Below are 26,914 nucleotides of genomic sequence, written 5' to 3' on the forward strand. Positions count from 1 at the left end.
CCCCCCCCCAAAAACCAAATCCAGCCCAACCAGCCAAAAAAACCCAGTCAAACAAACAAAACCCAAAACCTCCTACTAAACCCACAAAAAGGTTCCTGACTGATTTTTCTGGAATTATGTTGACAGGCATTATGAGGAGAATTTATGCTTTTCCCAGAAGAAAGCTATTCTTACGGGGGTTACAGATTATAATACAGCTGTAATGTCCTAGGATTGGATTTACTTTATGTGTTGCTTGAACAATACGTTTTCATAATGGAATTTCTTTCTGCGGCAAATAGAAAAAAAAATGCAGAGCGTTACTCTGCAATCTCAGCCAATTTCTCCACTATTACATGGAGTCTTCTGTTTATCACCATCACACAGTGGATGGTGATACCTTTATCTAACAAAAGATAACACCTCCTAGGTGCTTGGGGCCCATTAAGGGCGAGTGTGTGAAGATTGATGTGAGTTCTGCGTTGCCAATGCTTCATTTGCAGGTTTGGCTCTTGGGGTTAGGTAATTGTTCCCTTCTTATATTGGTGTCACTTGCATGAGGAAGGCCTGTTCTTGGCAGGTGTTTCTGGATATTCTTCTCACTTTTGCTGCTGTTTGAATTTTAGTTGTCATGTGTATTGTCTGTTCTGACAGAGTGTAGACCTGGATGACCACCAGAAACCTGAATTTAGAAGAGTTTTTAGTTCTTCCATCATTGAAAATGGGCATCGATCTTCATCATCAGGTACGAACAGGGCATGAAACGAAGCAGCACTACTTGTAAAATACCTGATCCTGGCAGTCATAGAGCAGGTCTCGCATTTTGGAAGGCTTAGAATCTGCTATAGTTTCAGAATAGATGTTGTCCTGTGGCACCAATACTTTATTTCCTAATTAGGAGTTTAACTTTTAAACTTTGGCTTTACTGTTAAACATGTACTATGGTGTTTCATAAATTAGAGGCTATTACTGTCGCATTAACTTGGGAGACGAGCGATAAGGCCTGCTATGCTGGGTTCCATTGCAGTCTCGCATCCCAAAACATCTTGCAAGTCACCCGTCCACTTCCATCATCCTTTGGTGGAGGAAGGACTTAACATCTCCACTTTAGAGAAAGTCATACAGTGTTTCATAAAACCATGAAAAGAACAAAAATGCCAAGGCAGGAGATTGGAAGTGAGGGCTGCACAGAGGAAGAGAAGCTTACCGAATGCAAATGCTAGTGTATTAATGATCTGAAGACATTGCTCCTGCTGCCATTCACGTAGAGCAAGTGCGATCGCTGTGAGGATCGCTTGCGCTAGGGTTGCTCCTGCTACATAAGTGGTACTGTGATTCACGGGGGAGTAATTCCAATGACTTGTAAAATAAAGTTGTTGCATGGACATGGGTTTGTAACTTTGTTACAAATCTGCAAACAAATTTCCTTCCTCTCTCCTGCTTTTTATTCAGGTCAGGCAAAAGCCGCCCATGAGCTGACCTCTTTTCAGATGTCAGAATCTTCTTCCCCTGAAGCCCATGCCCCTGCAGTCACCTTACAGATGCCCCACCTTCCCGTTACTGCAGTAACCAGGACATCTGAGAAGTTTTCAGGAGAGAACATCTGTTCAACAGGAACAATTAATACATCTTCTTGCCTGCTGGGACAGGGCAAGAGCACAAATACAATGGGAGTAAAACCTTCCAACCAGCCAGGTAAAAGAGACAAAAATAACTTGCTGAAGCTGCATGCCATTTCCTTTCTTCAACTGGTGCTATCAGTATTGTCCCATGACCTAGTGGTAATTATGAAACGTTGCTTCTATGGCTATATATCCCATTGTGGGACACTTCAATTTGGAATATTGTGGGTCCTAGCTGGAACTTTCGGCTGTTATGTCACATCTGCAGAGAATTTTTGCTGCCTAATGTAGTTGAGTTTTTAGTGAAGCATATCTTATAGCACAGTTACTGAATTCAATAAGTTACTGAATCTCTTAAACATGCCCAGCTATTTTAATGAAATTTGTAGACATTTTTACTGCTCTGAGACTGGAGGCCCTGTGAGAAGTTAGGTTGAGTTTAAAAAAAAAGTCATACTGAAGTCATTCATCCTTGGCTGTGATACTTACAAATTGGACTATGTATATATACACACACACACAGGTCAGAAATTACAGAAGGAGACCAGATGGGATTGCCAGCAAGAGATAGGGATTATTTGCAGATTCTTTTGATTTTATCTTACTAAAGCTGAGAATGTCACAAACGCTTCCTTTGTCTTTTTTTTTTTTGTGCTGATACAGTGAAGGACTGGAATTCAGTTACAATGAGAACAGTGGATTCATCTGCCACTGGAGGTGAGTGTTCCTATCAGCATGCCCTTATGCAACAAAATTGAGAGTGATTCCATGCTCTTTGGGGGATTCAGATCTGAGCACGTAGTTTTGATTTGTAGTACTAAATGGTAATACTAAAATTGCTAACAAGTCTGTATGCAGACTCATAGAATCATGAAAACTTGTTCTACTCCATCAGATTCTCAATCAGTTCAGTGAGGGGTTCTTACCCTTATTTGCACAGTGATGTACATGTGTACTGTTAGGCAATCTCTGCAGTGGAAACCATAGGTGCCAGAAAAGTGTGGCAGGCAGACAGCTTGAGCAGTGAAGATTTCAGCTGATTGAGTGAAAACTGTGACTATACACAAGGTAGTGGCAATTGGAAAGTGGTGTGCCCACCCATGTGTTTTGAAGCAAATGACTTTGAGTAAGACAGAAGTAAGGAGTCTCCTTTGTAATATGAATGTGTCAAAGGACAAAATGTGTCACTCCACTTTCGCGTTTATAGAGCATAGCTGGAGTCCAGAGCTGAGCTCTAAGAGGCAAAGCACAAAAGGTAGACACTCAGGAATGGAGGAAGGAAGATGCAAAATCGGTTTTAAGCCACATTTGCAACTTGGAGTCTGTTCTAGTTTACAAACTAAAATATCTTCCTGGCAGTAATTAGGTCATTTAAATTATGCACTCAGTTATGTTAAACTCCTCAGGGCTTGTCTGCTAGAATGACTTTTGCAGGCACCACTTTTTCTTTTAACTGAAGTGTCTGTGGCAGCGTGCCCTCCTCTGAGGTCTGCACAAGGGCCTGAAGTGATCTGACCTTCCGAGTGCGGTTTTATCAAAGATATCCTCTCAGAGTCCTTTCTGGTATGCTTACACTATCCTTGCTGCAGTGCAACAATTTTACAGAGGAATTGAACCGCTGGGGAAAATCCTTCCCCAGCTTGTTAGCTCATATGGAAGTTAGAGGCCTGTAGCTTTACAGTGTAACGAGTAAAAATCAATGCGTGTCTATCCATCAGGAAAGCACATGAGGAAAGTTTCTATTTGAAAGCACACGAGGAAAGTTTCTGCAGTAATGTGTCTTTTCTGTTTTTATATAGAGAATGCTACTTCTGCCACCAAGTCTGTCTCAACTGTGGACTATGGGCTGCGTAGTGGAACCAAAACTGGTGAAAGGTATGCATTCCTCATGACATTTTGTTAGGCCATTGTGGTCAATGTAGTCTCAAGGGACAGGTGTTCTGCTGACTTGGAAAACAGGTGAGTCCCAGATGCTGTATTTTAAGCATTGAATGTATAATTGTACATTAATCTAGTTGCCCCATAATCTCTTACATTAACCTAGGGAGTTCATTTAATGTATTTTGGTCTGTCGACATGTAAATGGGCCTATTCCTCTTAACCACGCTTCTACTTTCAGGGAATAACCAATCAATGACTACTGGAATAATCACACCAGCTGTACTAAAACCATCCTAGTGATGTACTGTACATAGTAATTTTTGTTCAACACAGCAGTGCTTGTATACATACCCTGGATATTCTCAGGTGAAACATGCCAGGTTATTTACTGATTGTACTTCTCATGGGAAATCAGCAACCTGCTATATATGTCGTGGTATGTGTCCAGTTTGAGGACAATTCATTCCCCCTAAACCCCCTGCACGACTTGCTCTTTTTGTGCCTCTGATTCCTGTATCAGGGCCGTATCTTGATTAATCCTCACACCTTTCTTTTCACAAGACATCTAGTAGGCTGTGTGTTGACATCACTCCTGTGATTACAGCTTTGGATAGCCTTAGCACATTTGGCTCTTTTTTTGGGGGGGAGGCTTCTTCAGGCTGCCCCACCAGTGCACCGAAGAACAAATGAATTGCCAGTGCTATATTTTAAGCCTGTTAAAGGCTGTGAGCTTTCCTCTGGGCTAAGTGGAACAGAGATGAGAAAGGACAAAAATTTTATAGAGCAGTTTCAAGTAGACCTAACTGTGGGTTTCCACATTGTTTTAGTCTTAGTCAGTAAGACTTTCAGTGCCCGATAGTGGAGGATTTTTGTTAGGAGGAGGATGTTATCAGGTCCTTTGAAAACAGTTTTAAAAATACTCATCTGTGTTGAACTTCGGGCTTATTTTTGGAAACCAATATATGATTGCCATCAAATATCCTTAGTTTGACTAGCCTAGAGTTTAATTTCTAGACAAATGCCTTGCTGAGGACTGCTACACATTCTTTATTAATGAGTTGCAGTTGCTTAGTAGAGGACTACATGGTATCACAATTACTCCTGGCATATCCAGACATACTTAGCAGGCAAAATAGCCATCAAGAAAAAAATGGGAGAGAAGAAAGTTTAAACCTCTTAAATTTGGCTTGTATCTGCCTTGAAAACAATCCCAAATTAGGCATTACATTTTTTCTGAGGTAGTTCCAACATCAGCACTCCAATATTTGGGTCATGATACACTAAGCACCCTAGAGAACTTGGTGTCATACCTGACCTCCATCTGTACCAGAAATTAATGTGTGACACTGATGTCATTGTTCTTTGCCTCTTTCCCCATCTCTGTTACAGAGAATACTTCCAAATGCAATGTGTGACTTACTTCATTAATGCTGATGAAGCGGTATATGGCTCAAACAAACACAAATTGGAGTATAATCCTATATTCTCAATCAAATTACCAGCTTGCAGTCAGTAAAGCAACGCTGACAGAAGCTCAGAATTCTGTGCGCTATAAGTAAAAATTTCAAAAGTACTTCCTGAATTACTCTTTAAGTTTAATTTTGAAAATGTGACAGCCTCAAGGAACCCTGAACCTTGGCAATGAAAGGGATTTAGTGCTCCTGTGTGACCACAACTTTTTTCGTGAAGGTTTTTAATTGTATTTCTGCTCAGTGCTACAAAGTGCTTGTGGCTTGTCCAGCTGTGTCTTATTTGTAATAGTACCTTATGGTCTTCTATACTTAAGTGCTGTTGTGTGTCAATAATAATTTTACTTTTATTAAAATTGCTTTTCACTCACGCAGATCCTCTTGAAATGGATCTTTTGGGAGGTTTAGAGACAGCAGTTGAACCTTTATGCTGGCTCTTGTCACTGCAGAGTTACTCTTTTGTTTACTGCATACTTTTTATGTTATGTTTTTCCAGTGCCATTGACAGTTACTGTGATGTGACCGTGACCCCCAGCTCTCACTCGCCTCCTCCTACCGTACGTCGCCAAGTTGAAAGGAGGCGAGAACTGGTGCGGTCTCAGACGCTCCCGCGGACTATAGGAACACAGGCCAGAAAAGCGCTTTTCGAGAAATTTGAACGTGATGATGGAAAGTATGTCACAGTCCTTGTCTCCAGAACGGTTTCTTAAAGGGAAACTAATTTGTCGGTTATTACCAGCAGAGTACAGATGGGTGGGAGAACTCTCTCAGTGTAGGATTCGGCGCTAAGGGACAGTATGAGGTCACTTGAAGTTTCACTGACTTTACAGACCAAGCCTTGGAAGTTCACAGCTACAGATTCCTCTGGCTTTGGAGTTGTTTAGCTGAAGCAGCAGGTGTCTTTTATCAAGAAAGAGTTCTGTGAAAGCTGCCTTCTCCATCATTATAGGAGACTGCGAGTATAGTTGCCATTCATTGAGGATCAAAAGTATGAACTCTCCTTGATGGGAGTATGATTTAAATAAAAGAGGGCTTGGAATTCTGGCTTTAGTGAAATAAAAATTAGTTTTTCTTGCAGGACCAACAAGTTGAGGTTTCAGCAACATGTTTCTCAAATATCACCTGGAGGGGCTGACCTGGGCAAGGTTGCATAGATGTTCCTGACAAGTAGGTTTAAGTTTTTCTAGAATGTAATTTAATCTGATCTCTGTTAATTTTCCAGAGGAAAAGGAGAATCCAGAGCTAAGCTGAAGAGGTCGCTGAGTTTTGGGGTTGCCAGCGCTAGCAGCATTAAACAAATTCTGTTAGACTGGTGTCGCTCAAAAACCATAGGATACAAGGTGAAGATATGCTAGTGCTTCCAGCTCTCTCTTCTTTTTTTTTTTCAGGAGAATTTGCCAAAAAACCATGCTCAAAAGGTGAATGTAAAATATGCTAGAGAATAAGTTAACTTCCTCAAGGTCATCAATTTTATTGTGGGTAACACAAACATGGTTTGCACAGGCAGCACTTCAAGACAGTCAGTGATTGCATGAATGAGATTCTGTATGTCTATTAAAGCAATGCATTAGTGTTTTTCTGAAAGCCTACATTTTTGTGCTTATGGATATAAACTTCAGTATACACTCAGACATTTTTTTTCTTCATTGCCGACTGTAATTTTTGCATTCACATGATGTATGACAAGTTCTGAATACATGGAGACTATGGCCATTTTGCTACATGCAGACCAAAGTACTCTGTTGGTATTTGACAAATGAATTTGTAGTAAATGGTTGAGGTTGAATCACACTGTGAGTAAATTTTTATGAGGTAGCATCAGTGTAACTAAAAGAATACAGCAGTTCAGATTTTTTTCATTTTACCTGGCCTTAAACTGCACTTGTCAAAGAAATACGGAATTTTTTTCCTAGGGATTTTTTTTGCATGCGTAGTATGTTTTTCAACATTACTAAATGTGCATAATTATTGCTAAACTGTACATTATAGTACAAATAAGCAGAACTAATTAAAATTACTGTTAATTGCTTACTAGAAAAGCTGGGGCTTGAATTTTATATGATGGGAAAGCAGCATGAGACAAGGGCACAAATACGTTTCTTTTCATTGTGGCAGTTGAAAGTAACAATAAGAATTTGTTTTAAGAATCAGGTTGCGCAGTAGGTATGATTCTTCCTTTATTTCTACCTATCTGTGTGTAAACAGGTATTGAATTAGGCAAAGCAAGAAAGCGTAGTCTTTATCTAGTGTTATTCACAGCCACAGAATGAACTGCTCTTCAATTTTAAATCCTCCATAGGGTGATTATGATTATATATAAGCAGTGTCCTTAGTTTCCACAGATACTGAGCTGGTGCATCGGGCCTGCTCCACAGCTCACTGATGTTGATTAGATTCTTCACAGTATTTTCAGTGGGCTTGGATCAGGGACCTTGACTATGTGTCTGCTTTGCATCTAGGTATTTCAGGCAAAAAGCTTTCATTGCTAAGTGTGCCTTTTTTTCCCCAGAATGTCAACAGTGAAATGGATATACCAAGATGGGAAGAAAAAAATAAAGCCTGTGCTCTTGCTCTTGCTGGTGGGAAAGAAGGATAGAAAACTGCATTGAACAAAAGCAGCTGCTCTTATTTGTTCCCCTGTGCAGCATTAACATGTGTGTTTTTTTCATCGTGACAGCACATTGATCTCCAGAACTTCTCCTCAAGCTGGAATGATGGGATGGCATTCTGTGCTCTTGTTCATTCTTTCTTTCCTGAAGCTTTTGATTATAATAAGCTTGACCCGGCTAATCGCAAGCAGAACTTTGAGCTGGCCTTCACAACGGCTGAGTGAGTACATTAGCTCTCTGTGAAGTGCTTCCAGTTCAAGTCTAATGCACCTGGGCAGCAGTGAAGAGTTTAAGGATTATTCTTGTAGATTCTCTATCATTAGCTTGCATGTATTATGCCAAAAAAGATAATAAAGCTCTGTAGAGAGAATGCATAGAACATGTGGGAGACTTCACCTCTATCTGTATGTTGTTTTGGTTGAAAAAGAATGAAGGTTGAATTCAGTGTAAGTAGAGACCGAGGCTGAGAGCTTCTCAGTATCTCAACCAGGTGACTGCATTTCTGAAATGGCAGAGCTAATACCCTCAATCACATTATCCAGATTCTTCTTTGTGCTGTATAGCAGGCAGTTAAATGCTAACTTGTTTGTTAAAGTCGTCATGAATGTGAACTCACCGGTCAGAAATAGTAACTTTTTTGAGCTGGTATCAACATGATTCTTACAGTAAGAACTCTCCGTGTGGTATGCAGCTTGGTTTGGTACACTTCTTCCGAATGATAACAGGTGGTAGGAATACATGGCTAATGCAATAACTTAAAGAACTGGATTTTCCACTGGTCATTCAGTAAAAACCTTTCAAAATTCTTCACATAATGTTATTTCTCCTTATTGTGGCCTCTAGCAAAGGAATTTATTTGGGAATTACAAGTATTTTTATAAGTACACATATATGTATATATAAAAAAATATTGTTGCTTGTCAGTGAGTTGAAGGAGATTTTGTGATACTTTTAGGTGATTGATCTCTAAAGAAAAACTATCTACAACTCTCAAAGGAAAGCCGCAGTGTTCTTCTACCTCGATTTATGTAAACAGTAAGTTTAGGGGAGAAAAAAAGACACCACGAACACAACACTAAGAAACAGTAGGTGAGAGGTATCTACAGAAATTACTGTTCGTAGCTATGATTGCCTTTCAACTGATTTATTCAAGTGCCAGTAAAAGCTATTTTCTCAGTTACTGCTGTTCACCCCAGTACTAGCTGTGCTGATCAAATTGCTTCCTGCCCTTGTGATTTCTCATCTTAAGCCTCTGCAGATCTGTTCCTTTCTGCTGGTCCACATCATTCACATCTTGAAGATATGGGGGTGCTGGAGAACAAGCAAGTCAACAGCCACATGGGCCTTCATCAACATCTCCTCTCTTCCTGAGTTTTTCCATTCTTTTGGAACTCCCTACATATTAACCAAAATCTGAGACGTGGGCAGAGTAGCGTGAGCTTGGGCTACGTGCTACAGCTATAAGGAATGCAAATGATAGTGAAAAAAGCCCCAACCCTACAGGGCTTTAGATCAGATTCCAGTATAGAGGAAGAGAGAGAAAGAACAGGAATATTCCATGGTCACAGAAATAATAATGTCCGGCCTGACCCTGCTCAATTAATTGTGAAATGAAATGCTGCCGATAAACCTCAGGATTTCTTAAATGTTTCGATGATGCTCAAATCAGAGCAGTAAATGAATCTTGGAAGCAGCTATGTAACTCTAGATTTGTTGTATCTGTTTTATTATTACTACAGAAAAATGGCTCACTGTGATCGTCTGATAGAAGTGGAAGACATGATGGTGATGGGTCACAAGCCAGATCCCATGTGCGTCTTCACCTACGTCCAGTCCCTATACAGTCATCTACGACATTTTGAATAAAACCATTGACACCTCTCCAGCCAGAAGGGTCAAGTACACCATGCTAATGGGAAGAGTGACATTTTGCAAATGGGACACATTATTATTTCTTGCTTTTTACTGCTTACGTTCAGCTGTGTGGCTGGCTGACTGAAGTATTGCTGAGCAGTGCCCTGAAGTGTTGATCACATCACCATGTCACTAATACAGAAATGGGTCTGAAAAGACATTGGCAAAGGCAAATGCTGTCATTTTGGTGGTAGTAGTAGGTTGGATTTTTAGGGCTTTTATGTTTAAAGATCCCGGGAAGCAAATTTCCTTCTCCTATCTCTGTAAGGCTGGGGACAATTTTATGCAGTGATTCTGCTATGAAGGTGTTCCATCTTAAAATGCAGGTAAAACTCCAGAAGATAGCACCTTCAGTTTTACTTCTCTGTTGAGCGTAGTACAAAAGAAATAGGAGATGGACAAGGAAAATTCTCTTTAGCAAGTAATAACCTAGAGTACTCAACCACTCGGGCAATAATGCTTCTCCTCCAACCCTACCCCTCCACTCCGGCATACACACACAGAGATCAAACAGGCATTGTTTTGTTCTCTTAAAGCATAAAGAGAACATAACCTCTTGTCTGATGAGTGTGGGGACAGATTACTATGTTACATAATGGCATTTGTCTGTAATGGTCGAATCCAATGTGATTTGCTGAGAGGCTTGCTTAAAGCCTCTACTGGCAGTGCTGGATTAATTTCTTGATAAGAATAGCAGCAGCTGGGGCTGTTCTGTGTCTGAGATTGTGTGCTTGCATGGTTTATGATTGCAGGAAAGGTGGGAGTACCTGGCACCTGGTATAAAATCCTTTGAATAGTTGTAATAGAAACAAGCCTGTAATGTGCTTTTACCGGGACTCAGGGGGAGAGCAGCTCTTCAGTGTGAGAAGGAGTGAACTCTTTACAACTGGTTCAGTTCATATGCTGACTGAGGTAGATGAACAATACACAAAAAATACATGAAAGGTGTGGGAGTTTTGAAATGAGTTGCACTAGTTTCAGTTTTCAGTTAAATTAGCGTTAAAACCACAGTACAGTTAGATTATTCCAGATTTACTAGACAAAATGCTCATGTGTCACTCTTTCTGGCTTTCTTTTTGATAAATCAACAGTGTTGTTTTCACAATGAACGTTAAAACCACTAAAAAAATGTACTTAAAAAAAGCCTTCTAAGGCTCATAGAAAGTAAAAATTGAAAGCCACAAGTCCTCTGCTCATGCTAGAGAATGTTTTTTAACCTGCCCCAGTGCTTTTTGTAGATATTTAGAAAGATTAATTTGGTTCTGTATTGATGACCATTTATAATAAAATATATCAAGCATTCTTCAGATTTATTGCATCTTTTTAGAATGATGCGACAGATAACAAAGTAAAATCAGTGAAAACAACACAGAGCTTTTACTTAAAAGATTTTTATTCCAGTCATGGCTCTGTGTGCTCTGAATTACAGTTTAAAAAGTACAGAAGTTCAGTTGCATTTGGAATATGATTTTAGTTCAGTCTCCCTTTCTAGTCAAGTTTACTTAAGAAACCACGAACGAAGCAACCGCTTTGTTAGCATATAAGTGCCGTTGTCTTCAGTTTTTGCTTTGTCTTGGACGACCATAATTCTAAGGAGTAAGCATGCACCTGTAGCTCCACCAAATGCACTGTAAGGATAAACACATTGTACTTATATTTTGGAGGAGTTTGGATTAAGCATGATGAGAAATCTGTCCACAACTGGCACACACAATATACCTATTTACATTCTTACAGTAGAATACTTTTTATTGATTAGCAGAGCCAAGTTCCATCGTAACTACCACAAGAGGGGCAATACTGGCTTCATACATTGCGTTCGTTCACAGTCCCGGGTCACGGATGATTTTACTGTGTTATGTGAGTGCTTGGTAAGACACAGGTAAGTGCTTGGCCAATTTAGGCCTAATAGCATATAATTATATAAAGGAAGTTTTAGATTGTAAAGTTATTGCCAATTCACCAGGGTGAATCTACATCCTTTCTGTAATTTAGCCTGTTTTTGCAGCTACCCACAAGGTATTTGCACAGGTTTTCTAAAGTCTTCCCGCTTCAGAGAGGTGATGGTAAAGATACCTGGGACTTACCAGCAACCTGTTTGCAGGGAAGTGGGACTAAAAGCTGAGCTGATCTATTGGTGGTTTGTGTGTAAGAAGATGAGGGAGATAGTGCTATGACATACTTTTAGAAAAACTTACAGCTTTGTGCATTAAGAGGTCTGCTCTATATTAATAACATCAACTATTTGATTGTAGGATTAAATTTAAATTATATAATGTATGCCCCCAATTAATTTTTTAGTATTTTTATTTTTAAAAAATGCAGAGCATGTGTGTATATATGACAGCGTGTTTAGCATGAGTGATAAAAGAACAATATATTAAGTTGGCATAGTATATATTTTACACAAATGGACTGTTTCTTAACTTTTCTAATGTTTCTGTATTGTATCTAAAAACGTATCTATGGTTGTTTGTTGGCAACTTGATCCTACTTTTAAAGGCTAAAGCAGTTTGTTCTGTGCAGTATTTTCAAGATAATGTCAGCAGAGACATCATCTACTTTTTAAGATTATGTTTGCATATTGCTTCCCACAGCAGGAAAGTCCTTCTCTTTTATAGTATAATAACTGGATGAATGTCTTTCATCACTTCTCCCTTTGTGTGATATTTCCAATAAAGTGTTTAATCTAAACATATGCTCAAACCCATGCAAATTCTTGGATATATGTAATTACATATAAAACTATCCCAAAGGTTCAGCCTGTATCATTAATTTAAACCTGACCTGGCTTACATAGGTAGTTTTAAAGTGTCCAAAATAAAAGATGGGATTGCTTTGTGTAAGATGCATTTAAAAGCTCCTTGTGAATTTTGTCTGGATGTAGAAAATGGGTTCATTATTTGTGAAGTGGCCAAGTCCTCAGTCTGGAAAAGTCTCACGTTTTCTGTGGAGAAGTCTAACTAATCGGCATTAATGAGTCTAGATCTAAATTAAGTATGTTTCCATGTTCCATATTGAGTTCTCTAGGTTGAACCAATAGTGCAGCATCATTAACTGCTTTCTTTCAATGCTGCTGAAATCGCAAAGCAGACTAATGTAATAGGTCTGAACTCTGGTGTTCCACTAGTGTCCAAAATAATCTGTGAAGAAAGGCTGAGAGGGCTGGGGCTGTTCAGGCTGCACAAGGCTCAGGGGAGAGCTTCCTGCAGCCTTTCAGTACTTAAAGGAGGCTTGTAAGAAAGATGGGGACAAACTTTTCAGTAGGGCCTGTAGCGATAGAACAAGGGTCAACAGTTTAAACCTAAAAAAGTTGATTTAGACTAGATATAAGGAAGAAATTTTTTACAATGAGGGTGACAAAATACTGGCATCGGTGGCCCAGAGAGCTCCCCATCCCTGGAAAAATTCCGGGTCAGTTTGGCCTTGGCTCTGAGCAATCTGATAAAGCTGAAATCATAGAATCATAGAATGATTTAGGTTAGACATCCTTTGTAAAATCCTTTTTAAAGGCTTTACAGTGGAATGTGGTAAGCGAGCTGGTGTTAGTTTACCCCTACTGCTGTGCAGAAGAGGACTTACTTTTTCATCCAGCTGTAACTGGGCGCTTACACGTGGTGTGGAAAGGCGGTGCCGCTGTCTGCCCACCCGGCAGAGCCTCCGGGGCGCGGGGGGAGCGTCCGCTGCGCGCAGCTCCGGCGGCTGCGGAGCCCTTTTCTACCTCTGTAAGTCGGTAGAGAAAACCACCTGAGCTAAAACTAAAGCTTTCTCCTGTCGTATAATTCATATTGCAGGATCAGTTGTAAATTTCGTATTAACGGTTTAAAAGGAAGTTGTGTTTTACGGTAGCAGACACTGAGGAACGGATTTGAGGTTTGTAGCTTTAATTACTTTGTGGCGGTGTCGCTACACTCTGGGACAGGACAGCATGACATACTGGGTTTTCAGAACAAAACGGCATGAAGTCCCACCGTGTTGCCTCTCGGAGGCGTAGCGACCTGGTTCAGGAACGGTACGACGACCACCTCAGGTCGTTCGGGCCATCAGCTCGTAGACACCAATATGGTAGACGGCAAATGGCGTTTATTCATGGGTTACACAGGGTTAAATAACCTGGGGTTACCGCGTCACTTCCTTCTGGTCAGGTATTACCTGTAGAGGGGAGGGGTTTTACCTGTCCCGCACAACGCGATATCTTCCGAACGCCTGTCCCTAATCTCCTACACCACCGGTCTCAAAATAATGTCGTGGACAGCCATCACTGGGGGGTTCCTCTGCTTTCAAGGTGACTGAGCACGTTTTCAGAAACATGACATTCATTGTTCTCAACTGCTGTTCAGATATCTCAGCAATTCATTGTGAATCATTTGGTCATCCCTTTCAAATTTGCCAGTATTTCTAAATGCCTTGGAATGTTACTGGGAATAGAGATGATAAAATTTTGCAGAAGACAACTAATATGCAGCCTGATCCATACTCTGTGACTCATGCGAGCCAAAGTAAACCTCTGTTCAAACCAGCTGTGCGTTCAGATCCACCGAAGCCATTGGAAAATTTTCAGTTATTATGGAAAGGGTTCCAGTTCCTGCTCCACCTGTTCATGTGGGGGGAAAAAAAATACTGTTTTTAACTAACGCATTTTACTATGCAATGTAGATAACCTGGTAAAAAATCCATCAGGGAAAAAAAGTCTACCTAGACCAAGGGGGGCCTGAATGTACAAATCAAGGGACAGTCCATAGAAGCACTGCCCTTTTGTGCAAATAGTTGCAGACTTCATGTGTGCAGTGCCATATAAATTCATCTACAGGTCTGCCTCAGTAGCAGTCTTTGTAATTGATTCTGATCACTGTTCAGCCTAGTCACAGTTTTGCTCTTCCATGTGCATCAGGAGCATGCTGAGTGTCTGTGACTGCAGCTTTCCTACATGCGTTAGCATATATTGCTCATTTTCCTTGCTTACCTTGCACCCCAGTCTCTGTTGCTTCTTGAATCTCTAAGGCCTCCTTCTCTCAGGCTAATGGCTTCAGTTCTAGCGTTAAACCTGTCTTCTGAAGCCTGTATTTTTCTTTGGCTAGCTCTGAAATACCTGCATTTTTCTGTAAGACAGTGTTTCTTCAGCTGAAAGTCCTTTTTTGCCCTTCCAGAATACTTGCGTATTTCTGTTTACATGTCAGCTGGCATGAAAGGCACTGTAGTTACCAGTTTTAATGACCACTGTTTGAAAGAGAAGGAAGATAATTAGCAGCTTTCTAGCTGTCACTGCATTGTTTTCACAGCTAACAATTGCAGTTGCTTCCTGCTTTTCTGTCCAGGACCAGCTCTGCTTCTTTCTGACCAACGTTGCTTCTTTATCATTTTGTGATCTTTTTGAACGTTGTTGGGTTTCACTCTGAGAAACTCTGCTCTGGTCTAAACTATAGCACCATCTGATGTCATGCTTTTTATCTCCTTCGTCTCTTCTGTCTGGCTTCCAATATCTTCTCTCCCAGGAGAGAATATTGTTGACACAGAGATGGAGTATACTACTAAGGGTATTTTATGACTGACATTTTAGATAGCTAGGTACTTAACACACTTCTTGTTTGCTTTCACAATCGTTATGCATTTCTACAACAAATCAATTCAGAATTACTGTCAGAAGCTCTGGAAACTATCAAAAAATAATGTACAGAGAACAAGCTCAGTCGAGGAGAAGTATCAGTCGAGAGGTGTGGGAGGGAGAAGGAAGTTGAGTTAAGGGTAGCTGTGCTGAATGGAATGTGGGCAGAGCTGTGTGTTGCTGAGGAGCAGTTGTGGGCATTTGGGCTCAGGAGCTGTCTTGGGAATACTGGATGAGCATACTGCAAGAATAGGAAAATAGATAATCAAACTGCTTTGCAAAAATTCAGGGCATTGGTTTCTCCCTCCATTAAACAAGTGTCCCAGTATGCTTTGTTCTTTGTTCTATTTTAGTCCTTTCCGGACTTTCCCATTTCCTCATTTGCCTGCTGAAGTTCCGCCTTCAGCTTTTCAGGTCCTGTTTTGGTTTGGGGTTTGGTTTTTTTTGGTTTTTTGTTTTCTTTTGTTGTGTTGTGTGGTTGTAGGGTTTTTGGTCAGTTGGGTTGTGTTGGGGTTTTTTTGGTTGTGGTTTTTTTTTGTTTTTTTTTTCCTAATCATCATTAGAAAAAAATTGCCTAATCAGGCATTGGAACAGGCTGCCCTGGGAAGTGGTGGAATTGCCATCCCTGGATATGTTCAAAAGGCATGCGGATTTGGCACTTGAGGATATGGTTTAGTGGTGAACACAGCCACGCTGCATTAACAGCTGGACTCAATGATCTTAGTGGCCTTTTCCAACCTTAAGAATTCTATTATTCCATTTCTTTTTACAATCTAGATTTTATCCATCTCTCCAGCCATATTCTTGAAAGGTGTTTACTTCTCCAACATCTGGGAAGCTATTTACCTTTTATATTTGTTCACTTTTTCTCTTGTTTTCTGTGGTTGCTTGTTTAGTTATTCCAGCCTCCTCCACAGGTCTCCTTTCCCTTCTTCCTATTGCATAGTCCATCTTTTCCTGTCAGTTCCACTTCTCTCCTCCTAAACTCCACTCACAAATTCTTCTGTTTCTTCACTCTCCCACTCCAAACACATCAGCAGATGCTTCCCTAATCAGCAAAGACTTGGGGAACTTTGAGCAAGACATCTATTATTTTCATATCAGTGTCATTTTGCAGGTAAAAAGAACAAAATATTTCTCATCCGCACGGACCCGTCTTCTCCCCTTCCTGCTTCTGCAGCTAAATGTAATGCTATTTCTGTTTTCAGGTTCCACATTACAAGAACTAACCTGCATTATATCCAGAAACCTTCCAAATAACAATGGCCAGACTCTTGCAAGATACATCTAAATTTCATCCCTCAGAATGGTACACTGCAAACAGGATGCAGCGTGCCAGTACAGAGTCCCAGAAATCCAGGTCAGAATGTGTGACAGCTGAGAGTTGGAGGCTGGTGGATGAAATCGAAAAGACAACTCAAAAAACCCAAAGCGATGTCAATAAGAAAATAGGTAATCCCATGTCTTCTACAAGGGTCAAGACGCATTATTTGAGCTATATGTTTAAGACAGACTTAACAAACTAGTTGATAATGAACAGGAGTATGTGTCAATGCCATGCTTGTTGATGTCATGGAAAAATCAAAAATATTTTATACAATATTTTGAGGCAAACTCTTTATTTTTATTACAAAACACACAAAAAGCTATTTTAACCAAACCTCCTGACATGGGGTTGCAAAACTGTTTCCACACAGCCCACAGCACTATAGGCACTCCACTGTAGAATAAGTCTATTTTTAGCCATATCTAAGATCTGAGCTACAGTCCTCTTGCTCATAAAATGGGCCTGTATTAATACGCGTTTGTTATTTTGATTCTACAGAACAGAGACGGGAAGAAATAAAATTCTGGAAGCAAGAACTAGATAACAAGCTAGAACAAATTGTTCATGAGACAGAGGTATTGTTGACTTTCAAGAATAGGCTGGAGAGAGCTTTGGAGAGCTGCAAAGAGCCACTTGTCGTTGCCCAAAAGTGTCTCCTGTACAGGTGAGATGATTCAGAAGAAAAGCATTCAAGGAGAGAAAAAAAAAAATCTAGGTAATGAACCTTTAACAAATAATAAAAAAAAAAAAAAGACTGCAAACTAAAGGCCTGACTCTCTTTGCAGTGGAGTCACAGTCTGATTTAGGTGTTCATACACTGGGGAAAGCTGAACATCATCATCTGTTAGATGCAAGCATTTGAACAATGTGGTTGATGGTTTTTCCTTTTTTTATTTAGGCAGAGGAGAGTTGGGATTGACTTGGTGCATGATGAAGTGGAACAGGAACTACTGAAGGAAGCTGAAGTCCTCCAGGGGATTATTGCTTTACTTGGACGTACATTGGAACAAACCAATGAGCAAATCAGGTGCAGAGGCAAAGGGCACAATAGAACACTAATTAGATGAAAGTTAAGACAGCCGCAATACTGAGAAGTTGTAGGGTCAGGCTGAGCACAGGTCCTAAATTATCTTCAATGCTAAACAGTTGCAGGAGGCCAATCAGTAATGGTGAGATGCTCTGCATGTAGAATACAAAGTACTTGCACTTGATCCTTGGTCTTCACGTGATTCAGTCCTGTGCCTTTAATTTCAATGTGAATTGTACCATCAATTTATAGAAAGGCAGCTTCATGCTGTAGATTTTGTGACTTGACAACTAAGAGTTCATACGCTAATATTTCCATAACAGCATTTGAATTACCTAATGCATGTATGCATGCATATTAAGGACACCTGTGAGTGTCTACACTTTGTCTTAAGAGTTTGGTTGTTTCTTCTCCTAGACGAAACCGTTCAGCAAAATACAACCTGGAAATGGATCTGAAGGACAAATTCACAGCTTTGACGATTGATGATTACTGTGCTAGCTTGACAAATGACACTCCTCATATCATATATGCTGACAATGCAATGAAACTGGAAGGAAAGTAAGTGGTTCTTTAGTTCAACAAACATATGATAATTATACAGATAATGTGGGCTGTCCCAGTAACAGCAAGATTAGTTTTGTGTAAAACAGGCTTTATCTTTTCGTCAACTGTTTCTTATACTTCTGTCCATCACTTTTTTGTATCACAATGATTATGCTCCCAGTGAACTCCAGTTTAGTAGAAGTTTTTGAAGTTCGCCATTAGCTAAGGAAGAATTTCACATATTGTTTAAACACAGAATAGATTTACTGCCCTTAACTTCTTTCCTCTCCCAGAATGTCCCAGTGGGGAGAATGCTGGACTGGGACACCTGAGGTGTGGAATCAGTTTCTGACTCAGTCATTAACCTGTCAAATGTGCCCCTTCTGCATGGGTTAGTTAGTGTGAAAGGTTTAAATGGAAAAATAGCTACCACAGAAAAATGGGCTGAAAAGAGGAACCATGCTGAGAAAGCAATGTGTGTGAGAGCCTCAGGAAGTCACTCTTGCTATGGAACAACTGGCAAACTTGTAACACCAAGAGACTGACAGCTCTTGCTGCCATCACGTTGGCGTGCATCAACAACGGGTTGTGTAACTCAGACCACACCCAGAATGGTGTTGCCTGCTGTGTGCAAATGACAAGTACAACTTTATATAGCCACCCAATTAAACAAGGAATGAACCCTCTGAGGAACTTTCCAAACACCCACCTGCAAGCCACAGCAAGGATGACCCTCTAATTCTGGAGATACAGTTGGGGCTGGGCTTCTCAACTATTGCTCCAGGCAGGTACTCTAAGTGTCGCACAGGTGAACTGTGTGAGAGAATAAGTGACTGTGTTGTGTAAATAGCTATCTGCTGTGAATAGTAACAGCTTTATTAATGAAAGATGTTCTAAGAAATACTGGCTATTATGTGTGTTTCCCCCCACAATAACTTAATCCGTCGCCAGGGGAAAAGAAAGTTATAGCAAAGTTGCTCTATGACTCTAGCGAATTTGTTTTCGTCTGACTCTCATCTACTTCATTACAAAATTATTGTGACAGAGCCTTTATTTTGTATCTGTAGAATTCCCAGGACAAGTGGCGCTTACTGGGACATGCAGTTAAAAGTACTGCTTTGTTCTTGATTTTGTGGCATAATTACAGATTTATGAAGCCATAGAGGACCTGCTGCTGTCTGTTGGTGACCTTTTATTTTGAATCTCTTTCAGTTTTGTTAGCCCTGAGGACTGGATAGATTTCTCAAACATAAATGTTGAAAAGGCTGACAAGCAAAGAAACAATTCTTTGGCACTGAAGGCGCTTATCGATAGCATTCTCTCACAGACGGCAAATGACATGCGCAAGCAATGTGAGATGGTGAATGTTGCTTTTAGAAATAGGGTGAAGGAAGTCAAGGATGCCAAGCACAAGCTAGAGACATTTCTTGCAATGGTAAGTCATAGGGGACAGTCAGTGAAAAAGTGGAAGCACTGGGCTTGAGTTATCTACTGGTTTTCCCAGTCCAGTGGGTAGCATTTATCTGCCACGTGTTCCTTTTTGTTCCCTTCTCCCTCCTCCGTAAAAGTCATCTTAGATTTTTTTTTTTTTTCTTGGTTCTGTGTGCACCACCACAGAGATGCATTTCTGGAGTCACTTATTCAATCTAAATGTTGTTGTAGCCATCAGTAAAGTGAGGATTTTCCTTGTGATTTTTAGTTGCAAGGGGCTCCTATAGCTTTTTCAGGATTGTGATATAAGAGCCTGATAATTGATAAAAGCAGGGTCAATGTGCTCAAAATTTGACGCATGAAAACTGAGTATTAATATTAAAAATTAATTGCTGAGCATAAATTTCTGGGTTCACCCAGAACAGTGTCATCTGCTTTCCAATGACAGAATCATATGCCTGGCTAAGTTTTGCAAAATATCGTTTGATGAACTAACAACATAATGAGTGTTACTGTGATTGTTACAACTACTAAAGATGATGATGATGATGATGATGATGATGATCTCACACATTGTAAGAGGCGGTGTGCAGAATTTCGTTGTTGGATTTGTTAAGGTAATGGATGAGACTGCCTCACAGGAGAAGAACATTGCAGCCTTAAAGAAAGCAATTGCTGATAAAGAAGGACCTGTAAAAGTGGCTCAAACCCGCTTGGAAGCAAGAAACCATCGCCCCAATGTGGAACTGTGCTATGACACAGTGCACTGCAGCCTGATGAATGAAGTTCAAGAGATTACCAAAAATATTCAAAGGTGAGTGGAAATTATGCAAGAGGAAAATCTGTGGTATAGATTACTGGGTTAATTTAATGTGTCAGAGTAACAATGGGTCCCAGCTATTCTCCCTGAAAAGTTGGGAGTTGCTTTTCTCTTAAGGGCAGGACACTTTAAGGGAAGTTGCATGGATATTGTCTCCATGAATCCCTTTCCATCTTTCTTTTTTCTTGCTCAGAATTCCTAACCCATATAAGAAAAAAAAACCTATTCATGTGTTTTCAACTAATGGCTGCCTCTATTTTCCCTATTAGATTAAAGGATGCATTGGCACAGGCTGAGACAGAGCTGAAATGCCTGAGCTGCCGACAGCTTTCCTTGGAGGAAGAGATCAAGGTCAAGGAGAATACACTGTACATTGATGAAGTGCTGTGCATGCAAATGAGAGAGTCTCTTTACATAAACAATTACTGAAGTCATCATACTGGGGGATTGTGCTCCAAAGAACCAGCTCCTGCGGAAATTTTATTTACAAACTTCCAAATTTATTGGCTTGGCTCAATGCTGTCTAGTTGTGCAAGGTAATTAAAACAGACCTAGTACTTACAGCTATCTGTTTCACAGCTATCTATGCTCTAAAACATTTGATGAAATCTTCCACTTGGCAATAAAATTCCAGAATAATGAGAAATGCCTCTTCTTCCATGTTTCTCTCATGTGTAACCAATGATATCTTTTGCTACTGAAATGTGTCAAAAGAGGACTCTGTGGAAGCTAGAGCAGGAATATCCTCATAAATCACTTGTTGGAGAGCTGGGCAAGTGGGAGGGATGTCTCTCAGGACTAGCCATGCTATGTTTTGTTTTTATCTTAGCATCTGTTGCTAAGAACTAGGCAGCATGACAAACTTAATAGGACTTAACTGGCTTAACTAGCTGATACACTAGATAGTACATCTGTCTGCATCTGAATCAAGATCAAGTCAAGGCTGACTTTGGGAGAATCACTTCCTCACCCCAGGTCTCAGTTTCCCTATTCGTAAAATGGACACAATGAGATAGGCTTCAAGGGTAAAGTGTTTGAAGCTCTACAACGAGAAGTGCTGAAAAAAGAGGAGGGTCTTATTTTTAACAGAGATGCCTGTAAGGGTGCAAAAGGGATCACTGCTTCCTTTGGTTCTGGCAAGGAAAAACAAAGCAAGGGCAAGAATAAATGGTGCTGGAGACAAAGGAGTCCAGTTCCCAAGTCCAACATTTTAATGCATGGAGTTTAAAATCGTCCCTTGCCTCTCTCTTGCTGGAATGATAACTCCCTTTCAGAGGCATTGCTGTCAAGATTCAAATACCTTACCAAAGCCCTCCGAAGGATCCGATAATGCAGATGTCACTGGGTGTTCTTCTCTCCCTGTAGTTTACACCATTGGGTAGGTAATGACAAAATAATTAAGTTCTGAGTCAATCAGGTACTTGAACTTCCTGTAAATATCAGCCAACAGCTGCTCCTCCTCAGTGCTGTCATCTTGGGCTGTATAAATCCTGACCTGTATGCACAAACAGCGGTAATGTCTCTCAGATACAGGGAGCTTGGCCCATTAAAGCTCGTGGCAACAAGAAGCATCTGTGACAAGAAGGAATCTAGAGAAGCAAAATTCCTTGAATTTGAAGAGAATCTTGAGCTTTACTCTCTTCCCACCCCCAACTGACTGAAAACGTCATCTCCTGCCAAAGAATTTTTGGGAGGTGTTGCGAGGAATGGGTTAAATAGTGGAAGACTAGCGAGGAGGATTGTAAATAATTCAGGTGATCTTGCAGATGGGAACAGCCCTTGATAAGACCAGCCAGTGACCCTCTGGCATGGACCGAGTTTAACTGTGCTTACATCTCCACTTGTGTGTGTCCACCTGGGGCCTGCTTTGGGGATCCCTCGGTGAGCAAAGGAAGGGAAACAAATTTACTCTTTGTCTTTTAGCTGTGGTTTTGTGGTTGTCCTGGCTGTCTGCCTGTGCTGACTCAGACAGGAAGAGCAAGGTTCTTTTTACCCCCCAGAACTGCTGCATCCCTGGGATCTGCGCAGATCTGTCAGGACCTACTGAACTCAGACTGTAGCACACAAAGTAGCATGTCAGCATGGTTTACACCAGCTACAGTCGTGGCCTGGCCCCAGTTCAACACAGGATCCCTAAAGGGTGTGATGTGCTTACATCTTTTTGCTATTTAGTGGGATTCAGTCCACCTTCCTTGGTTTAAGCATAGACATAAGCACTGAGCCTGAGAGGTGACTGAGAAACCCTAGAAGTGGGAGAGGGCTTGAACTAGAGGTGACAGAGGGAATGCCAGTCTAGGAAGGGCTTCTGGATTTTTTTGGACATCATATTAAACTTCTATAGTATCTATATGTGGCTAAGTAGATTGGAAAGCCCCATTTCTATGAGTGGTTCCCAAGCTCTTTAGTACTAAGGCATAACATAGGGAAGATAGTTATATTAACATTTCTGTAAGTGACCTTTGCCTGGGCACGGAGACCTTTGGGTATAGGAGCAAGAATGGAAATGGGAGTTTTGAAGCACAGTCTTACCTTTATGGTAGTCAAAACGCATTTCCTTTCTGCACGGTTTTGTAGCAGCCTCTCCATAAAGCTGGCACTTAGAAATGCCCAGACTTTCAGAAAAAACAACCTCTTGCATGATAAGATAAGCTGTAGCAGCTCATTGTCCAGCAACTCATGGTCATTGTTCAATTCAAGTGTTAATTTCTTGAAAAAGAATGAACACAGTTAGTACTACTGAACAGATGTTGAGTGCAGTAACTAGAATTCAACAAATAGTTTTCTAAGTTAACCAACAAAAGCAAGTGTCAACAGATCAATTTTGTACCTTGACATTAGCTGAGAATTTGTTTTGCATTATGACAACAGTGTATGTGCTACAGTAAATCACTTTCCTGTTAAGATGGGTTGATCCCTTGGGCATTCATTAGAAAATGCTGCACCCACAGTCATGCCATGATCTTATCTGACATCCTGAAAATTATCCCAGAGACAAGAGTAGAGCCAATGATGGTTTCTAGAAAGCTTTACAGATCTCTGGTGTTTACTGGAAACTCTGCAATGCAACAGGACTTACAGAAAGCTGTCAGCAACCATCAGGTGTAAGGCCACGTGTTTCCCTCTGGCATGCAAAGACCTGATGCTCACTTATGTGGGTCAGCTGTGGCAAACCTTTGGTGACACATCCCTTGTGACACCAAAGGGCTTTGACACGGGCACTAGTTAATTTAGATGTGCTGTACAACATTTATGCATTGCCAAAATAGAGCGGCCTGATAGCATCATGGTGGGTTATAAATGGACAAGGATAATTTCATCAACACACTATAGCTGAAACACTGAAATGACTCACTTATGAAAACTGCCCCCTGAACGTAAAACTGAAGCAGTCAGGAACTTCTATTGCTAACTGCTATTATGCAGAAGGCCTACATGATTATTTTGCTTAGCTTTGTGATACTGCAGTAGGGTGTCCCTATTGTTTCCCTTACCTGCAGACCATGCCAGTAAGCTGGGAGAAGGTTGGTGAGGGTAGGTCTCATTGTCCAGTCTGGGTCACTAAAATAACAGCTCCGTAGGCTGATGCTCCTAACTGGGATCTCCACTAGCAGGATCCTAGCTAGGTGATCATGCTTCATGACTCTTTCAAAGAAGAAGTTCACGTTCAGTTTTGGGGCTCTCTTTGCCAGGTTTGCCCATGCCATTCCTGAGACCACTTGCCCATGAGGGTCATGGATATGACACTTAATATTCAAGGTGCACAGGGAATGAGAGCTGTGCTCCCGCAGGATGTCCAGCAGTTCATCAGAGATGCAGTTATAATTGAAAGTCAGGATGGTCAGGCTGTGGAACTTCGACATAGTTTGGTGGAACAAGGCACTGCTGTAGACAGAAAGGTGGAGACTGAAGAAATCCTCAATATTGATTTCAGATATAAAGCTTCTATTTGTCAAGCTGCTCAGAGAATTCAGAAGCTCACAGCCTTCTTCCAAAGTTATTCTTGCTCCTTTTAAGTTAAGATAATCAAGCTGATTGCTCATTCTTTTCAGGAAGGCAGCTAAGTTCTTGATAAACTGAGCCCTAACCACATTTTTCCAGATCAAGCAGTCTAATTCTAGGTACTTGATGCTCAGGGATACTAGGTGACTATTACACTTACCCAGGTGTGAAAGAAGACCTCTCATAATCACTTGAAATTTTTTGATAAAGGGAGTATTGTAAGGATTCGATAACTTAATCTCAAGGTGCTTCAAATACTTGCCAAATTTTTTGGTATACCACAGTGCACTTTGAAACTCCAGTGTGCGTGCCCTTGATGGCTGGCCATAGAAGGTGATGGTTCTGCATCTCCAGAGAGATCCAGAGTACATGGCGCAACTCCATTTTTTACAGACCAAGGCAGCTCGAGATCTGTCCCTGTCATCTAACCAATGGAAGACATGCCTCAGACAGACATCAGGTAGATAGGCCCAGGAGCTTTGCTCGGGTTCACTGTCATCTTCCATTGAGAGGACTTCTCTTCTGGGTCTTGAGTCAAACCTACATGCAGAAAGCTGTGGGTCAATTTCTTGCCAATCCCAACATAATAGGCTTCTAAACAAATGGATGAAAGTTTGCTTCTTCACAATCAAAACAAACAATCTTTTCTTTGCCTCTGTACTCTAGCTGTCAGAGTCAAAGCTCTTGAGTCTAAACTATAGTCTTACCTAAACCAAAAGAAAAAAACAAAGAGTGAAGAACAATCACAGTACAAGCATAGGACACATCTTTTAACTTTTTGGCCTTCACCTTCAGTTTAGCTAAACAGTGATGGGGTATCAACTGCTGCTACAGCAGCCACACTGTAAGAAGCCTTTGGTTAGCATCAGCTGCAGTTAATAGATCATGGTTTGTGCTCTGTTGCCTAGTGTTTAAAAGTACTCAGTTCTTTGTGCTGTATACATTTGAACTGGACCATCAGTGCAAAATTAGCACTAATGACTTTTCCTAGCCTTCTGGGGTACCATTCCATGACAATTAGTACCCTGCCTTAGATTCAGGTAAAATCCCTGTTGAGTATAATAAGCATGGCCATGGAAAGCTAGTGTTTTGCTAGTACCTTTGCAGAGGCTAAAATTCAGGATGTATTTACTGCCCTTCCCTGTAATACACGTGTCTTAATCATGTCTGCTTGAAAAATCATTCCTTGGCTTTTGGGGGTGAAACTGGAAAAACATCAAGTGATACTTTCTAATGGTCTACCCCAGAAATCTAGGCTTCTTGTCTGACAGGACTACAGGAAGATCCAACTCAAAAGTACAATATGCCAATCTCCAAACAGTCTACCTTTTCTACTTTGCACGTGATATTCTGCCGGATAAAAAAAGTTGAAATGGATGGAAACAAGAAATGCAGCATAAGAAGAAGAAAACATGCAGATCCATAAGAGTCTGTTTACAACTACAAAGGCTCAGATATTTCTGTTTTAATTTTATAAATGGGCACGAAAGGTCAGGCTGACAGCCCAGTTCAGCTTCAGTCTGCTGTTTGCCTTTTGGCCTATGGTTCTTATGTCACACAGAATCTCTCTGCCTGTACACACACTCTTTTCAATTAGCACCGTTTCTGTTCTTAGGGATTCCTCTGCCCACTCTTGCCATTCAAAGTGCCAATCCAAATCCCCAGCTATCAAGACAACCCTTAGAAACTGAGCGCGTGGTCTGATTACCACCCGACTCTCTCTCTCTCTCGTATTTAGTATCCCCAAGAAGAGCTCTTTGTTTTGCAGAACCATCAGTCATTTAGGAGATCTCTAGATCAATGTCCAAAAATCCAAGCCAAGTCTTCAAATATGGTAGCTGAAGCTCCAGTTTGCTAGCGAGAAGAACCTGAAACTTTTGCTATAGAGATTGAGGGCCGGGAGGACACAGGAGAAGCGGGCTAACACTTCAGCTACCTGGAAGCCCTGAAAGTCAATGGACAGAGGAAAGCAGAACAGCATATAGGGCTGCAATACATAGAAACACATCTGTTAATAAAGGGTGTTTATTACACTATACTCATCATTTTTAGTGTGTGAATACAAAAGGGTACAAACACCATCACGTGGAACTTTTTTAAAACCAGAGCTCTTAGGAATTCGTAAAAAGTATGTTTGTAAGCCAGTGGTGAGATTCAAGAGGTATCCTGCAGCGTTACTGAGTTGGCTTCCTCATCACTTTAAGTCTTAGCTAAGGAGGTGTCTGTAGCTGTCAGCTCTGAGTTTAACTTGGTGGGGGGAAAACAAATCTCTGGAAAAAACCAGATGCTGCTATAGCTCTTTCTAGAGCAATTTTTTTCAGGTAGAAGTCATATAAAGAGAAATGAATGCTTTGCATGTCTTGTTTGCCTCTCGAGTAAGAAAAAAATCCAAATCAAAACAAAATCCCCCACAGCTGAACAAATACATCCGCTACACTTGGCCCTCTTTGCTGCCCGATCTGCTTCAGAGGGCATCCCGGATGGTTTACGGTCCCACAAGGACAGTTACACCAGCTGTCGCCTCCAGCAAGAGCTGCAGAAGCCCGTGGAGTAAAAGCAAACAAACAAAAACCTTCTAAGACTTTGGCCGATAATTACCAGAAGTAACAGGAGCTGCGGCTTGGATACCCAAGTGGGCAACCCAGCCTGAGTCCTTTTACTACTCAGCTGACGCGGATCTCTGGGCCG

At 40.9% G+C, this 26,914-nt stretch overlaps 3 protein-coding genes across 4 annotated transcripts in view; 2 read left to right on the plus strand and 1 right to left on the minus strand.

Annotated features, from left to right (window-relative positions):
• SMTNL2 (smoothelin like 2) overlaps nt 1-9,806 on the plus strand; it is a 21,770-nt gene extending 11,964 nt beyond the window's left edge. The window contains exons 5-12 of the mRNA XM_017730867.1: nt 634-724; nt 1,432-1,674; nt 2,265-2,318; nt 3,401-3,476; nt 5,448-5,624; nt 6,174-6,291; nt 7,629-7,780; nt 9,300-9,806. Of these exons, the coding sequence (XP_017586356.1) occupies nt 634-724; nt 1,432-1,674; nt 2,265-2,318; nt 3,401-3,476; nt 5,448-5,624; nt 6,174-6,291; nt 7,629-7,780; nt 9,300-9,426 (1,038 nt within the window). The 3' untranslated portion in view covers nt 9,427-9,806. The remainder of the gene's footprint in view (nt 1-633; nt 725-1,431; nt 1,675-2,264; nt 2,319-3,400; nt 3,477-5,447; nt 5,625-6,173; nt 6,292-7,628; nt 7,781-9,299) is intronic.
• Nucleotides 9,807-10,179: 373 nt separating this feature from the next.
• Nucleotides 10,180-20,873, plus strand: TEKT1 (tektin 1). 2 transcript variants are annotated; one of them, XM_017730894.1, is made up of 8 exons: nt 10,180-13,199; nt 16,285-16,528; nt 16,902-17,067; nt 17,302-17,430; nt 17,848-17,991; nt 19,189-19,411; nt 20,025-20,221; nt 20,497-20,873. In XM_017730894.1, exons 2-8 carry the CDS (start codon nt 16,339-16,341, stop codon nt 20,654-20,656), a joined length of 1,209 nt encoding a protein of 402 aa, XP_017586383.1. In that variant the 5' UTR covers nt 10,180-13,199; nt 16,285-16,338; the 3' UTR covers nt 20,657-20,873. The 2 variants fall into 2 exon arrangements, with proteins under 2 accessions (XP_017586383.1, XP_008629280.2); XM_008631058.2 differs by lacking the exon at nt 10,180-13,199 and adding an exon at nt 13,206-13,759.
• A 73-nt stretch (nt 20,874-20,946) lies between these two features.
• On the minus strand, nt 20,947-26,908 carry FBXO39 (F-box protein 39). The gene is made up of 4 exons (XM_008631059.2): nt 26,825-26,908; nt 23,719-24,766; nt 22,757-22,933; nt 20,947-21,722 (listed from the first exon to the last, which is right to left on the minus strand). The coding sequence occupies exons 2-4, from the start codon at nt 24,730-24,732 to the stop codon at nt 21,594-21,596; spliced, it is 1,320 nt and encodes a 439-aa protein (XP_008629281.1). The 5' UTR covers nt 24,733-24,766; nt 26,825-26,908; the 3' UTR covers nt 20,947-21,593.
• Nucleotides 26,909-26,914: the final 6 nt, after the last annotated feature.

This window comes from Corvus brachyrhynchos, unplaced genomic scaffold (assembly GCF_000691975.1).
Source record: "Corvus brachyrhynchos isolate BGI_N302 unplaced genomic scaffold, ASM69197v1 scaffold283, whole genome shotgun sequence".
Taxonomy (NCBI): Eukaryota; Metazoa; Chordata; class Aves; order Passeriformes; family Corvidae; genus Corvus; species Corvus brachyrhynchos.